Below are 15,734 nucleotides of genomic sequence, written 5' to 3'. Positions count from 1 at the left end.
ATTAAAATGTGTCCCTTTGTATTGATGAGGAAAATTGTCATTGCCAGGATATGAATGTCTAGCTGTTATTGGTTTTTTTGTTTAAAAAAAAAAAGATATCTTTAATTTAAATAGAGAAGCATTCTCAATTTAGCATTTGCACTATACTCTCCTTAGTTCTGGTATGGCATGTTCTTTTAACATTGATCTTCTGAATATATTCTATATTTTTCAGAAAAGTTTTGAGTCTGCATTTTTTTGTCTTGCTGGTTCCCCAATTCCTATATATGTATTAAAGACTCTTTAAAATACACTCTTGAATGTCTCTTTCCAATCATGACTTATTCACAAGCTCATAGAAGACTTTCACATAGACAATAAATATATGTATTTATCTGGCATCCCATCCCTGCTGTCTTTATAATAATAATGTTATTATTATATATTTGAATGCTTTATATGATATTATTGAATGCTTACATTGCAGACTGATGATCAGAAACCTGACCATGTGACTTGAACTGAACCAGTCTATAGCCTATGAATCAGCCCTGGAGTTTGTCTGGGTCAGGAAACACTCCTGGCCCTGCATAGTGGCCTACCTTTAGATATACGGTACCATACTGTTCAAATGATTGTGTCGAGACTGAATCTAATGCCACCTAGTGTCTCAAAAAAGAAAGTGTTGAAGTGACCCATTTGTCAAACTGTACATTTGTGGGGTCAGGGAATCCAATGAAATAGGGTTCAAGGATGAAAACCCAATAGTTTTCTTCTTAGCATGACAATCTGGGGTAAAATATGCAAATTCCATTAGAAATTAAGTGTCATCAAGGTGATTTTCCAAATCTTTTATTTTAAATTGTTTTAAGAGGTCCAGTTACTTGCATAATGTTACATGTGTCCTTTAGTAGCATTATATTTAGACCAATCAGGTGCAACCTAAGCAAACCATGAGGTGCAAACACATCTGTAAAGTAGTGTCCAATGGTCACGGCACTTCCAGGACGAAGCATTTGGACAAGTACAGCACCATCCAGCACAGCTGCAGTTGTCACTGGTCTGTGGTTTGGAGATCTCTGGGAACATAAGGTACTTGCATGCCAAAGGGGACATTTGTTGCATGAACTGAAGTCAAAAGGTGTTAACAGCCTCTAGTCTAGCAGGAAGGGCCCTCAGATTTCGAGATACCCCTACCCGAGGTAGAACAAATGACAACAATGATTTTTCTTATCTTTAGGGTCTCCCATTAATGAAATTGATTGTTGTCCAATTTTTTTGGGGGGGGGGAAATATGTTTTTTGGGTTGTTCTTTAGAGCTACCCCAATCCCTGAAAAAGAGCCAAATTAGACCAGGCCGAATATGGGGAAGGTGACAAAAAAGCCCATAACTTGAGAATGATCACTCTTTTCCTCTTCAGATTTGCTGAGGTATGAATCAGGTGGTTGTCCTACATCACCAAATAGTCAGACAACTATTTACCTAAATAAATACTGAATTATAGTCCTGTAAACCTAGCTTTAGTTTAGACGGAAATTTTACTTTTTGGTGACAGGAACATAGGACTCCATCACTTTTCTCTCATTTATCAGCAAAACAGAAATCCCTGAAAAATATATCATTACTGAATTGTCTAGGGTGCTATTGAACACTAACCAGTAGTTGTATGGAAATATCTCATACAGTTCTATTGCAAATGAGATTTCTTTAGACATCGGCCTACCTCTTCTCTGATAGTCAAATTCCGAATGGGGGATAAGTGGCATAATAGCCTATAAGTTAAGAATGCTCACTCTAATGGTCATCATATTTGGAGAGGGAAATACCAGGTGGCTGAACTACATCACCAAATAGTCAGAATAAGAGTAACCCAATAAAATAAAGTGTATTAGTTCTAAATTGCAAGCCTCTAAACGTCTAAACTAAAGCTATGTTTACAGGCCTGGTCTAATTTAGCTCTTTTTCAGGGATTGGGGTAGCTCTAAAGAACAACCCAAAAAACATATTTTCCCCCAAAATAAAATTTGACAACAATCAATTTCATTAATGGGAGACCCTAAAGATAAGAAAAATAATTGTTGTCATTTGTTCTACCTCGGGTAGGGGTATCTCAAAATCTGAGGGCCCTTCCTGCTAGACTAATAGCCCTGGTAAAACGACATCCGCTGACAGTGTGACCTGTCTGTCTATCTGGCAGGATTAAAGACAACCAATCCAAATACAGAGAACACTGACAACAAGAAAACAACCCAGTTAAATCAAGGAAGAGAAGAAGAAACGTTTGAGCAGAAACGCTGAGCGCTCCCATGCAGTGGAGCTGTATTGTCAGCAACCCAGTCAAACACCAGACAAGGCAGACGACAGAAAAACAAAAGTCAAAACTAAGTGAGTTCTCTATACTATAGTTCAAGGACTACTCATGAAAACTAGCCTTCTTGGCTAATTCTGGTGCATTCCTTGGTGTACAGTACACTGTCCCTGCCAAATAAACAATAATACAGAATACAATACAAGTAGAAAAGAAAGGTTCAGCCGCAGAAACACAAACAATGAACTGAAGGAGAACGATATAGAAATGCCTGCATAAACATATGAGCAGAAAGCCTTGGTAAGCTTGACGTAGCATGTGACCTGGACATGTGACCTGGACACAGAGCGTCTCGGGGAGGGTGAGGAGGATGAGGGGGACCACCTGTATAAACACAATATGAACATAATACTGTAGGGGGCCGCAGCACAGGACCAGGCTGGAGGGGAAAGGGGAAAATCTAGGACACACACACCCACACACACACACACTAACATACTAACACACACACACACACACTAACATACTAGCACACACACACACACGCACACTAACATACTAACACACACACACACATACTAACATACTAACACACACACGCACACTAACACACACACACACACATACACACGCACACTAACATACTAACACACACATACACAAGTCTTGTATAGATGCCTCTGGAAGCCATTTGCTGTGTGTGTGTGTGTGTGTGTGTGTGTTAGTATGTGTGTGTGTGTGTGTTAGTATGTTAGTGTGTGTGTGTTGGTTGACATCTCCGCTCTTCTTGCTGCTACGGTTCACCAGATGTGAACAGCATCCCTGTAGTCTTGACGCAACTTAAGCTGACGCAATCATCACACACACACACACACACACACACAATCAATCATCCTTTCATAACTCATCTCTGTCAGATTATGATTATGAGGCTTCAGCCAGACATGAAAAGGTTGGTTGGTTGTTCATAAGCCAACCAAGAAGAGAGAGAGAGAGAGAGAGAGAGAGAGAGAGAGAGAGAGAGAGAGAGAGAGAGAGAGAGGAGAGAGAGAGAGAGAGAGAGAGAGAGAGAGAGAGAGAGAGAGAGAGAGAGAGAGAGAGAGGGTGAATCCATTGGTGAATCCAGTAGGAACACACTCTTGTGTCTTTAGTCACTGGGAAAGGAGGAGCATGTGGCATACCTGTAGGAGTTATAATGGCACCGTCATAATATGTGATAATACCACATGACAGAGAGAACTTGTATGGAATATTCATAGGATGCAAAAAAATAACATACATGAACTTGGTGCTTTCAAACATGGATCCAAAGGAAAGAATGACAACCAATAGCGTGTGCTCCCTCTCCATGTACGTGACCCTTTTACAAGATGCTTTACAGATCAGATCGCAGCGGTTCGAATCACAGCTGGCCACGTGTCGAGGTGTCCCTGAGCAAGGCACTGAACCCCTAATTGCTCCAGGGTCGCCGTCTATGACTCTGACCCCTTGACTAGAGCATGAAATACAGAATTCCAACAATTGACTGACAAGTTGATCGCATGGCAATAAAACAATTCTATATATTATATAGATGCCGAATCCTGCATTGGTCCACATGCATTACATCATTTGCAAGTATTTGTTCTCAACCAAATGCTTTACTCCTACAACATGCAAACAGTTGAAACAGGATCTATTTGACTTTCCACTAAACAACATGACAATCTCTAGTATTTAGTAGTAACACATGTAGGCGTACACCTGCGTACGTCCAGCGCAGTCCAGAGGTTCCTGAACGGACCTGTGTGTCTCTGCTCTGCTACGAATGGCTGCGTTCGTAAATTCGCTGTGGAAATCTGATCAGCACTCATGGAATGCCTCTTGTCCAATCAAATGACTTGGTCCCTTTATGACGTTAAACCCAGTGTGCGCTCCCGCGCTCTCAGAGGAAATTTACGAACGCACCCAATGTTTCTGGTTGCTAGACGACTGAAATATTGATGCGAAACGGGGTAGAAGAAGCAAACAACATTGTAGCTTTTGATGAAAACATCAAACAGCAGCAGTTCCTCCATGTGTTCAGATAACAATGGCATATGAGGCATTCTAGGTATGTACTTCATTGCACTCGTCCTCCACGACATCTGTACAGACGCGTTAGATGTCGGCTGGCATAGCTGTTGTTATTAAACTGCCAGTGTTTGGACATCGTTTGTTTTTCCTGCAGTTTAACAACACGTTCGTGTTCCCAGTTCCATGTGGAAGCCCAGGCAGAACAGACATCATAGATCATACTAGGCTACAAGTTGGACATGAAGGTCGAGGATGGACTCTCTCTTACTCCATACATCCATGTCCGACTCTGAGAAGGTAAGCGAGCAGACTTCTGTCCACACAAAGCTGGCTGTCCTCACCTCTTTGCAAACATATTTATCTCGAGTTTTTTCTCATAATAATCCTGTTTTTTCAACAGGGAACCAGGAACAGATGGTGTGTAGTAGTAGACTAGTTTAACTGGCTTTTGATCTCAGATCGTCTGAGATGATGTCTGCTGATCCAGGCATGGACATCCCCACTGACGAAGACTCCGAGGATCTGGTACGTTTTGTGATGCCACAAACTTTTCCATTTTCTTTTTCTGTGGACATAAAACATACATAGATCATGCACATATCGACATAAAACATAAATAGATCATGCACATATGGACATAAAACATAAATAGATCATGCACATATGGACATAAAACATAAATAGATCATGCACATATCGACATAAGTTAACACATAAATAGATCGTTCACCTTGAGATAATCAAGGAACAGCTACCTTGCAGACAAAGCCATTCCATTTAAAATGGAGTGCAATGTTGCCTGTTACAGTAACTCTAATACTACTAGTATTAGTTCAGATGGTTGTCTGTCTCCTCCCTCTTTTCAAGGTCGAGGATGGACTCTCTCTTACTCCATCCATGTCCGACTCTGAGAAGGTAAGCGAGCAGACTTCTGTCCACATACATACAGCTGGCTGTCCTCACCTCTTTGCAAACACAAGTTTTCCTCCTAATAATCATCATGTTCTTTCAACAGAGAACCAGGAAAAAGAGAACCTCAGGAAAACCTCCTCCTTCTCCAAGTAAGTTACCTTTAGTAAGTTACCTTTAGTAAGTTATTCATGTGTCTTCTGATACTCAACAAGCTGGTAGACAGTATCATGTACTTTTTTTGTTTATTTGTATTAGTACTACTCGATCTTTTCGGTTTGTAAAGCGTCTTTGAGTGTCTAGAAAAGCGCTATAAGTCTAATTTATTATTATTATTATTATTATTATTATTATTATTATTATGTACTGTATTTATGGATGATGATTAGTATGTGTGTGTGAATATCATATTTCATCATATTTCATCATATTTCATCATATTTCATCATATTTCAGTATATTCTAACACCTGTGTGTGTGTGTGTATGTGTGTGTGTGTGTGTGTGTGTGTGTGTGTGTGTGTATGTGTGTGTGTATGTGTATGTGTATGTGTATGTGTATGTGTATGTGTATGTGTATGTGTATGTGTGTGTGTGTGTGTGTGTGTGTGTGTGTGTGTGTGTGTTTGCAGGGTCTCCATATCTCTCCAGTATGAATGTGAACCCCAGGAGGGGAGGAGCCACGCTGGCTGCCTGGCGGCCCCTGAGGGGGACACAGGGGGAGAGGGGGGAGACTCTGGGGGAGAGCTCCACAGCACGCACCCCCAGAGAGAGCTGGCTCGCCTGCCTGAACAACGGACACGGTGGGTACAGATATATCCTGTACCATGGAAACAGAACTAGTAGCACATACAGTATATAGAATGTACCATGGTAACAGAACAAGTAGAACAGACATAGCCTGTGCCATGGTAACTGAACCTTGGAACCATGAAAAACAACATGAGGTGTTAATACAATACACCCCAGAGACAGAGATAAAGACCCTAGAGACAGACAACACATTTGAAATGTTGAATTCATCTGGCTTCTCTCTCAGCGGTCACTGTTGTTCACAGTCGTCTCAAATACCCTCCTCTCTCTCTCTCTCCCTGCCTCTCTCTCTCTCTCTCTCTCTCTCTCTCTCCCTGCCTCTCTCTCTCTCTCTCTCCCTGCCTCTCTCTCTCTCTCTCTCTCTCCCTGCCTCTCTCTCTCTCTCTCCCTGCCTCTCTCTCTCTCTCTCTCTCTCTCTCTCTCTCTCTCCCTGCCTCTCTCTCTCTCCCTGCCTCTCTCTCTCTCTCCCTGCCTCTCTCTCTCTCTCTCTCTCTCTCTCTCCCTGCCTCTCTCTCTCTCTCTCTCTCCCTGCCTCTCTCTCTCTCTCTCTCTCTCTCTCTCTCTCTCTCTCTGCCTCTCTCTCTCTCTCTCTCTCTCCCTGCCTCTCTCTCTCTCTCTCTCCCTGCCTCTCTCTCTCTCCCTGCCTCTCTCTCTCTCTCCCTGCCTCTCTCTCTCTCTCTCTCTCCCTGCCTCTCTCTCTCTCTCTCTCTCCCTGCCTCTCTCTCTCTCTCTCTCTCTCTCTCTCTCTCTCTCTCTCTCTCTCCCTGCCTCTCTCTCTCTCTCTCTGCAGGCCTGTCCCAGACTGTGAGGTCAGAGTATGACCCCCCTCACACCCGCCTCTCCTCCTCTCCCTGCACTCCAGAGTATCTCAAACAGGCCTTGGGCATGAGGAAGCCCAAACACTCGCGCTCCTCATCCAACGGTGTGTGTGTATGTGTATGTGTATGTGTGTGTGTGTGTGTGTGTGTGTGTGTGTGTGCGTGTTTGTGTATATGTGTATGTGTGTATCTGGGTTTCCGTTAACCGGTAATTACCGGTCTTTGTCCGGTAAAATCTGTTGAAGTCCGACATATTTAAACCTCTTCGGTCATAATGTCCGGTGAAAATAATTCCCTCTAAGCACAATTTGAATACAATTTGCTAAAAATAATTTGTCACATATTCTGATTCCTTCTACATTAAAAAAGACGAATATATAGGCTATATTTTTTTATTTGATTATTAATGTGTAGACTAGCCTACGCGATGAACAAACAGCGGCAGGGTTGCCAGATGGGATTGACAATTTACAGCCTAACTAGTCCGCTAAATAACCGCTAAACCCAGTAGCCCATTCGGCGGTAACCCGACTCATCTGGCAACCCTGTCTCACAAGTAGTAGTTTGTGGTTTGCGGAGAGTGAAGGTACCTTTCGGGAGTAGTTGTGAGGGAGAAATTCGTCAGTTAATTTAGTTTGATCTAGTCTAAATAAAACCACTGCAGTGACCGGAGTCAAGGTTATTGTTCTGCGTGTTTTGGATGTGCTAGAGCACAGTGAATGACCACCGAGGGCCGTGAGATGCGGCTAGTAAAGGACGCTAGCCATCTCAACCCCGTTCATTGATTGAGCCTGCCGTGCCCGTTCCAGCCCTGACTCGGGAGATTCAGAGTATAACATCCCCCTGGCTACCTCTTCTACTCCCCCTGGCTACCTCTTCTACTCCCCCTGGCTACCTCTTCTACTCCCCCTGGCTACCTCTTCTACTCCGGGAGTTTCCATTGAACTTTCCTCCTCTACATTCGTCCATCTCCACGTGCGCTACTATCGACAACCTGGGCTACTGGTACCATTAGATTAGGATTGATTAGATTAGGTTGACAATACCACACTACATTTGAGTTTAGGGATATCAATGTTATATATTTGTGTATGTTTTATCTTTATGTATTAAATGTTATAATTGTTCCACATTTGAGACCTGTCTTCCCCCCACTCAGTTATTCAGTCGGTGTCCATCATTTTAGTTAAATTTAGTCTATGTATAGTGTTAGAGTTTAATTTGTACCACTAAATTGAAATAGTCCACGGGTGTGTATCCCCCCGATACATCCTCCCCATTCTCATACTCCCGAGTCCGAGTAAGTATGATTTGACAGGCAGCTAGACTTAATGCCTTCCCTATCAGCGAGACGTGGTTATAGAAATGACGTTGTTTTATTGATAGAAAGGGTAAAACTGGAAAGAGAATATAGAAAACTTACATTACTGTCGTGAAACTATTTAACACACTTCAGTTAACGTAATGTGGAGTCCGTTCATTTATCGATCGATGCAGTCTGTTCAAATAGCCATCAAAAGCTAAACTAGGCATACTTAAAATTACCAATTACATACTCAAATACCATTAATGCAATTGAAATAAACATCTTAAAGTGGCCTACAGTCGTAATTCAAAGTAGCAAAGGTGACTAGGCTGCCCAGTGTGGCGCGCGTGCAGCCCTGGACATATGCCATAGTAGCGCATGCGAATCATGAAAGCCTATATTATTAATTATATAGTTTGCATCTAATCGTATCGGATGAGAAATAGACATTAAATGGCATAGGCCTACACAACAGCTAATCACCGCGACAAACACCTATATTATATTTTAATATGATGACCGGAATTTCTCCCGTTTCCCGGACACGTTGACCGGCACTAATTTTTTCTAACGGAAACCCTGGTGTGTATGTGTGTATGTGTGTATGTGTGTATGTGTGTATGTGTGTATGTGTGTATGTGTGTGTGTATGTGTGTATGTGTGTGTGTGTGTGTGTGTATGTGTGTGTGTGTGTGTGTGTGTATTCGTGTCTGTGTGAGTGTACTGTACAGTCTATAACAGCCCTCCCCTCCCGTCCCAGGCTACACCCCCGGCCCCCCAGACTACAGAGAGAAGGAGGACATGTACGATGACATCATCCACCTCAAAAAGGTAAGAGGTGTCACATGGTTTAATCCCACATGGTTTTAACTTCAGATACACATGTGCAGCTCCAATAACTGAGCAAAGTTCCCATTGACCTCATTGCCTTAGTTATCATGTGTGCAATTTAGGACTCTTTGTTGCATGATACATGACCCCTTTCCCTGATTGGAATCATGCTGCATTCAGATGAATGTCATGATGAATTCAGATGAATATCATTAGATTAGATGAGTTTTTTCTTTGATTGTCATTGCAGAGTACAAGTACCAGACAACAAAATGCAGTTTAGCATCTAATCAGAAGGGCAAATAGTGATATAGTGCAAAACATGATATTGTAGACACATCGTGCAGACATGATAGTGTACACCAGGGGTATTCAATTACAAATTCGGTTGGGCCAGATTTGAAAACCAAGAAATTTAGCTGGGCCAGACATTTTCAGCGGCCAGTAGCCTAGGCACCAGGTAATGACACATTTCAAACCAACACAAATGAATGTAGGCCTAATGACATACAAGCAGGCCTCCGCCGCATGGGAGCCACAGCACGTCTCGCCTGCCGGGCCGTGGAGCTTAATAACCATCTGCTCCATGATAGGCTCACTATAACAGCGGAGCCCTCCCGGCGTCTCAAGTCGAGACACCCATTTGTGCCTGCCGCACAGGATCTCAGGCAGCAATGCAGAGATCTCAACATCAGTGCGGCAGGATGGGCGGATTATATGTGGCGCGCGGAGTGGGAGGCTAACACCTCCAAACTCCGCGACCACATCCCAGTCGCCGGCGCTGAGCCCCTCGGGATGGACTTGCCAAGGCTATCCTGGGTGAGGCTCAATCGTCTCCGGACCGGCGTCGGGCGTTTCCGCTCATCAATGCATAGATGGGGCTTGGCCCCAAATGCGTCGTGCGAGTGTGGCGCAGAGGACCAAACCGCAGACCATATTATCCTGGATTGCCCGGTGTACCACCCACCCAACGGGATGCATGGTCTGTCGGTACTAGATGACGAGACGATGACGTGGCTTCTGGAGGGGTGTCCAGAAATATAGCCCGGGTGAGCCCCTCAACCAGGTCTCGGGGTGGTAAAAGGGTAGCCCCTCGGCCCCGAGCCTGGTGGAGTGGAGAGGAAGAACAACAACCCATACGCCGAAGAAGAAGACATACAAGCAGTTTATTTATAATTTTCCTTTTAAATTAGGTAACATCTGACACAGGCACGTCAAAAAGACTTGACTGAACACAATAAAAGAGCTGTAATTGAACAGAACCTAATAGCAATACTTTTTTCACTTTTTAGGTAAAACAACAAAATGTTGGTCTCAACTGACCCATGCACATCTTAAAGTGCATAAAAAAGTGTACAGTAGTATACCAATAAAAAAAATGTCCTTTTGTAAAATAAAAATGTTGGTCATAGCTGACCCAGGCACAAAGTGCTTTTAACTGAATGAAAATACACCTTGAGTGCACAATTAAACAAGTTACAGTTACAGTTAAACAATACAATTGAATCTAATCTAATCTAATCTTACCCTGCTGACTTTCTTAGTGTGAGAAGTGACATGTGGGGTATTGGTGGTCTAGTGGATAGTGAGTTGGACTTGTGATCGGAAGGTTGTGAGTTCAAATCCCGCCTGAAACCACACCACTACTAGTGTGCCCTTGAGTGAGGCACTTAGCCCTCAGTTACTCCAGGGGGAATGTCCCTGTAATTCGTAATTGTAAGTTGCTTTGGATTAAAAGCGTCTGCTAAATGGCAAAATTAAAATTAATTAAAATTAACATTTGGCTCATAAGATGTCAATGCAATCCGAAGGCATTGGTGAAGAGTACTGTCAGTCAGGGAACAACGATAGCTGCTTTTTATTGTGTTCATGTGTGAAAAGCTTGATTCACAGGTGTATGTTGATCCAAACATACTGAGCACATGGATTGCTACTTTCTTAACGTTAGGGAACTGGTGCACTACAAAACTTCGCAGGTCCATTAGTGCGAAGCTCCTGTGCCATGGTTACGGATGACTGCATGTCAACAAGTTCGAGTATGGAAGACACCACTCCCTTTCCTCTGGTGGATAAGTCCCCTTCTATTGCAGCAGTGAACGGGTCTCTGGCAAAGCCCATCACCTCTGCGGGCAGAGCAAGTCCATCCAGTCGACCAGCAAAGTTCTCTTTCAACCTCGCAATGAAAACAGTCATCACATCTGTGATTTGTGCCGGGGATGAGACGCATTTGCGGAGCGTCGGAAAATGCAGCATTCTGCTGGTGCAGAAGTCGGCCGCGAAAATGTCCAGTTTGACTTGGAACGCGCGTCTGTTCCACAAGATAAATCACAGTTTTGTCTCTGCCTTGTAGCCCCACATTTAGGTCATTCATGAATATGTCGCTCAGAAAGCAGACATCAGCCATGAAGTTGTCGTCCAGTATGCGATTCAAGTGTGTTTCTGCCTTCGTTTGCTTGCTGCTGCTGCGGAGGAAAGTTGTAATCTCCTCTCTGAAATCACAGAAACGCTCCAGTGCCTTGCCTTTGGACAGCCACCTGACGTCGTTATGCAAAAGCAGCTCGTGGTGCTCAGCAGACATTTCTGACAGCAGCTTGCGGAATAAGCGATGTTAGAGGCTCGAAGTGGAGCGAATAAAATTAATTGTAGCCATTATCCATTGTTGTTTTAAGCTCCCCGCTTAGTTTGTTTAGAGTGTTATATTCACGTTCTGTAGGCTACTATTGTAGACATTTCTGCATGAATTTCTGAACACTCGCGAAATACGTTTTTCTCTGCTTTTATGGCTGGGCCAATCGGGGGTCGCGTCTGGGCCGCATGCGGCCCCCGGGCCGCTAATTGAATAGGCCTGGTGTACACAATATAGGATATGTGCAGTTTTGAAATGAAATGAATTAATTAATGAAATAATGATGAATATCATGATGAATGTCATGATGAATGTCATGGTGAATGTCATGATGAATGTCATGGTGAATGTCATGGTGAATGTCATGGTGAATGTCATGGTGAATGTCATGGTGAATGTCATGATGAATGTCATGGTGAATGTCATGATGAATGTCATGGTGAATGTCATGATGAATGTCATGATGAATGTTATGGTGAATGTCATGATGAATGTCATGGTGAATGTTATGGTGAATGTCATGGTGAATGTCATGGTGAATGTCATGGTGAATGTCATGATGAATGTTATGGTGAATGTCATAGTGAATGTCATGGTGAATGTCATGATGAATGTTATGGTGAATGTCATGATGAATGTCATGGTGAATGTCATGATGAATGTCATGATGAATGTCATGGTGAATGTCATGGTGAATGTCATAGTGAATGTCATGGTGAATGTCATGATGAATGTTATGGTGAATGTCATGATGAATGTCATGGTGAATGTCATGATGAATGTCATGGTGAATGTCATGATGAATGTCATGGTGAATGTCATGGTGAATGTCATGATGAATGTCATGATGAATGTCATGGTGAATGTCATGGTGAATGTCATGGTGAATGTCATGATGAATGTCATGGTGAATGTCATGATGAATGTCATGGTGAATGTCATGGTGAATGTCATGATGAATGTCATGGTGAATGTCATGGTGAATGTCATGATGAATGTCATGGTGAATGTCATGATGAATGTCATGGTGAATGTCATGATGAATGTCATGATGAATGTCATGGTGAATGTCATGATGAATGTCATTATGAATGTCATGGTGAATGTCATGATGAATGTCATGGTGAATGTCATGGTGAATGTCATGATGAATGTCATGGTGAATGTCATGATGAATGTCATGGTGAATGTCATGATGAATGTCATGATGAATGTCATGGTGAATGTCATGATGAATGTCATGGTGAATGTCATGATGAATGTCATGGTGAATGTCATGATGAATGTCATGGTGAATGTCATGATGAATGTCATGGTGATGGTGAATGTCATGATGAATGTCATGGTGAATGTCATGATGAATGTCATGGTGAATGTCATGGTGAATGTCATGGTGAATGTCATGGTGAATGTCATGGTGAATGTCATGGTGAATGTCATGGTGAATGTCATGATGAATGTCATGGTGAATGTCATGGTGAATGTCATGGTGAATGTCATGGTGAATGTCATGATGAATGTCATGATGAATGTCATGATGAATGTCATGATGAATGTCATGGTGAATGTCATGATGAATGTCATGGTGAATGTCATGGTGAATGTCATGGTGAATGTCATGATGAATGTCATGGTGAATGTCATGATGAATGTCATGGTGAATGTCATGGTGAATGTCATGGTGAATGTCATGGTGAATGTCATGGTGAATGTCATGGTGAATGTCATGATGAATGTCATGATGAATGTCATGGTGAATGTCATGGTGAATGTCATGGTGAATGTCATGGTGAATGTCATGATGAATGTCATGATGAATGTCATGGTGAATGTCATGGTGAATGTCATGGTGAATGTCATGATGAATGTCATGGTGAATGTCATGGTGAATGTCATGATGAATGTCATGGTGAATGTCATGGTGAATGTCATGGTGAATGTCATGGTGAATGTCATGATGAATGTCATGATGAATGTCATGATGAATGTCATGATGAATGTCATGGTGAATGTCATGATGAATGTCATGGTGAATGTCATGGTGAATGTCATGATGAATGTCATGATGAATGTCATGGTGAATGTCATGGTGAATGTCATGGTGAATGTCATGGTGAATTCAGATGAATGTAACAGGGTGGGTTTGACTTCCTCCACTATGTAGAGTCTCCAGGCGCAAAAATCAGACAACGATAAGATGAAAGCCAAACTACGGCGCCTGGAAGAGGACAAAACTAAGAAAGACAGACAGATTGAGCAGCTGCTGGAACCCACCAAGGTAAAAAAAAGAATCTATATATATACACTATATATATATATATATATTCAATAAAACTGTATATATATATATATATATTTTTTTTTTTTATTGTATGTCAATGAGGTTACTTCAGCCAATTGAAATTGCTGCAGCTGTGCTCTATGGTGTTGTCTTCGCTGTTAATATGATTGGTTTTGATCACAGGGACCTGAATACACCCGCAGTTTGGTCGACAAGAAGAGTGAAGGGAGTGCAGTAAGTGTGTGTGTGTGTGTGTGTGTGTGTCCACATTGTGTAAAAAAACATTTGTGTAAATGCTATTTATTTATTAGGAATCCAATTACCTATCGCCTACTTATAATTATACCAATTCTTATACTTAAATGATGCAACTTTTTGATAACTTAATTGTCCATCCAGGGCGTCATACATAATAACAACCACATAAAACATAAAAACATAACATCGTCATTATCATCATACACCATACACAACATTCCACATTTAAGAAACTAAATCCTGTCTTGACTCATCACTGCCCATGTTGCATCTGCCCAAATGTTAATCCCCTGTGTGTTGCAGGTTATATTTTTAATGACTTCTATTGAAGTGTATCCTGTAAAAAACACATTATCAGTAGTTGTCCATTCTCCTTTCCAAACACAGGGATTATGTGGAAAGCATATTAGTTGAAATATGTAAAAATGTGTTTTGTTACTGCTCGACTGCCTGCCGTTCTCTCAGAGAAATGTGTGTTTTCTTGTCCGCCAGGTTCGAAATTGGTTCTGTGTGTGTGTGTGTGTGTGTGTGTGTGTGTGTGTGTGTGTGTGTGTGTGTGTGTGTTTGTGGTCCACGTTATGTAACAAAAACTGCATAGCCAGTGATTATCTTAAATGCTATTTCTTTTTATTTATGCAGGTTATATTTTTAATTACTTCTAGTGAAGTGTATCCTATCAAAAACACATTATTATTATTGTTATTATTATTATTATTAATAATAATAATTATTATTATAATAATAATACTACCGGTACATTAGACCTATATTGCGCTTTTCTAGACACTCAAAGACGCTTTACAAACTGAGAAGATCGAGTAGTAATAGTAAAAAGAAACAAGAAATAAATAAAAGAAAGTATAGGGGCCTAATTAAGGTAGTGCTGGGGACACATGGGAAGGGGAGGGGGAGGGTTAACCGGTGAAGGCGAGCTTGAAGAGGTGGGTTTTGAGGGCCTGTTTAAATGTCGGGAGGGTGTTCCAGAGGGACCGGAGCATGGTCCTGGTGGTCTTGAGGGTGGTTTGGTCGTCAGACCTGAGGCAACGGGAGGGGGTGTGGAGGGGGACGAGGTCGGCAAGGTAGGCAAGGTAGGAGGGGGCCAGATTGTTGATGGCTTTGTAAGTGGTGAGTAGGATTTTGAATTGGATCCTGTATTTGACCGGGAGCCAGTGGAGGTTTTGGAGGACAGGGTCACAGCGGCGAGTGGAGGTGATCAGACGGGCAGCAGAGTTCTGGACGTATTGGAATTTGTTTAGGATGTTATTAAGCAAACCGTAGAGGATGCTGTTGCAGTAGTCGAGTCGGGAAGTTATGAGGGCGTGGATGAGTGTTTCAGCAGCGGAAAAGGACAGGGAGGTTCGGATGCAGGCAAAGGTTGGCATGGGGAAGGAACGAGAGGGTGGGGTCAAAGATGATGCCGAGGTTGCGGACGTGGTTGGGGGGGGTTACGGTGAAGCCATTGATGTTGAGTGAGAATGTCTGGGTGGAACGGGTGAGGGACTTTGGGCCGATGACGAGGATTTCCGATTTATTGCAGTTGAGTTTCAGAA

At 42.4% G+C, this 15,734-nt stretch overlaps 1 protein-coding gene across 1 annotated transcript in view; it reads left to right on the top strand.

Annotated features, from left to right (window-relative positions):
• Positions 1-4,814: 4,814 nt before the first annotated feature.
• Positions 4,815-15,734, top strand: part of iqce (IQ motif containing E) — a gene marked incomplete at its 5' end in the record, with an annotated part of 20,206 nt that continues 9,286 nt past the window's right edge. The window contains 8 exons of the mRNA XM_080522631.1: positions 4,815-4,868; positions 5,211-5,258; positions 5,359-5,404; positions 5,884-6,054; positions 6,855-6,986; positions 8,970-9,019; positions 13,810-13,923; positions 14,110-14,160. Coding sequence (XP_080378757.1) covers positions 4,815-4,868; positions 5,211-5,258; positions 5,359-5,404; positions 5,884-6,054; positions 6,855-6,986; positions 8,970-9,019; positions 13,810-13,923; positions 14,110-14,160 — 666 coding nt within the window. The remainder of the gene's footprint in view (positions 4,869-5,210; positions 5,259-5,358; positions 5,405-5,883; positions 6,055-6,854; positions 6,987-8,969; positions 9,020-13,809; positions 13,924-14,109; positions 14,161-15,734) is intronic.

The sequence above is a fragment of the Nansenia antarctica genome, assembly GCF_963989245.1.
Source record: "Nansenia antarctica genome assembly, chromosome: 2".
NCBI lineage: Eukaryota > Metazoa > Chordata > Actinopteri > Argentiniformes > Microstomatidae > Nansenia > Nansenia antarctica.
Note: the sequence above shows the minus strand (reverse complement) of the source record. Positions and strands in the feature narration are given on the sequence as shown.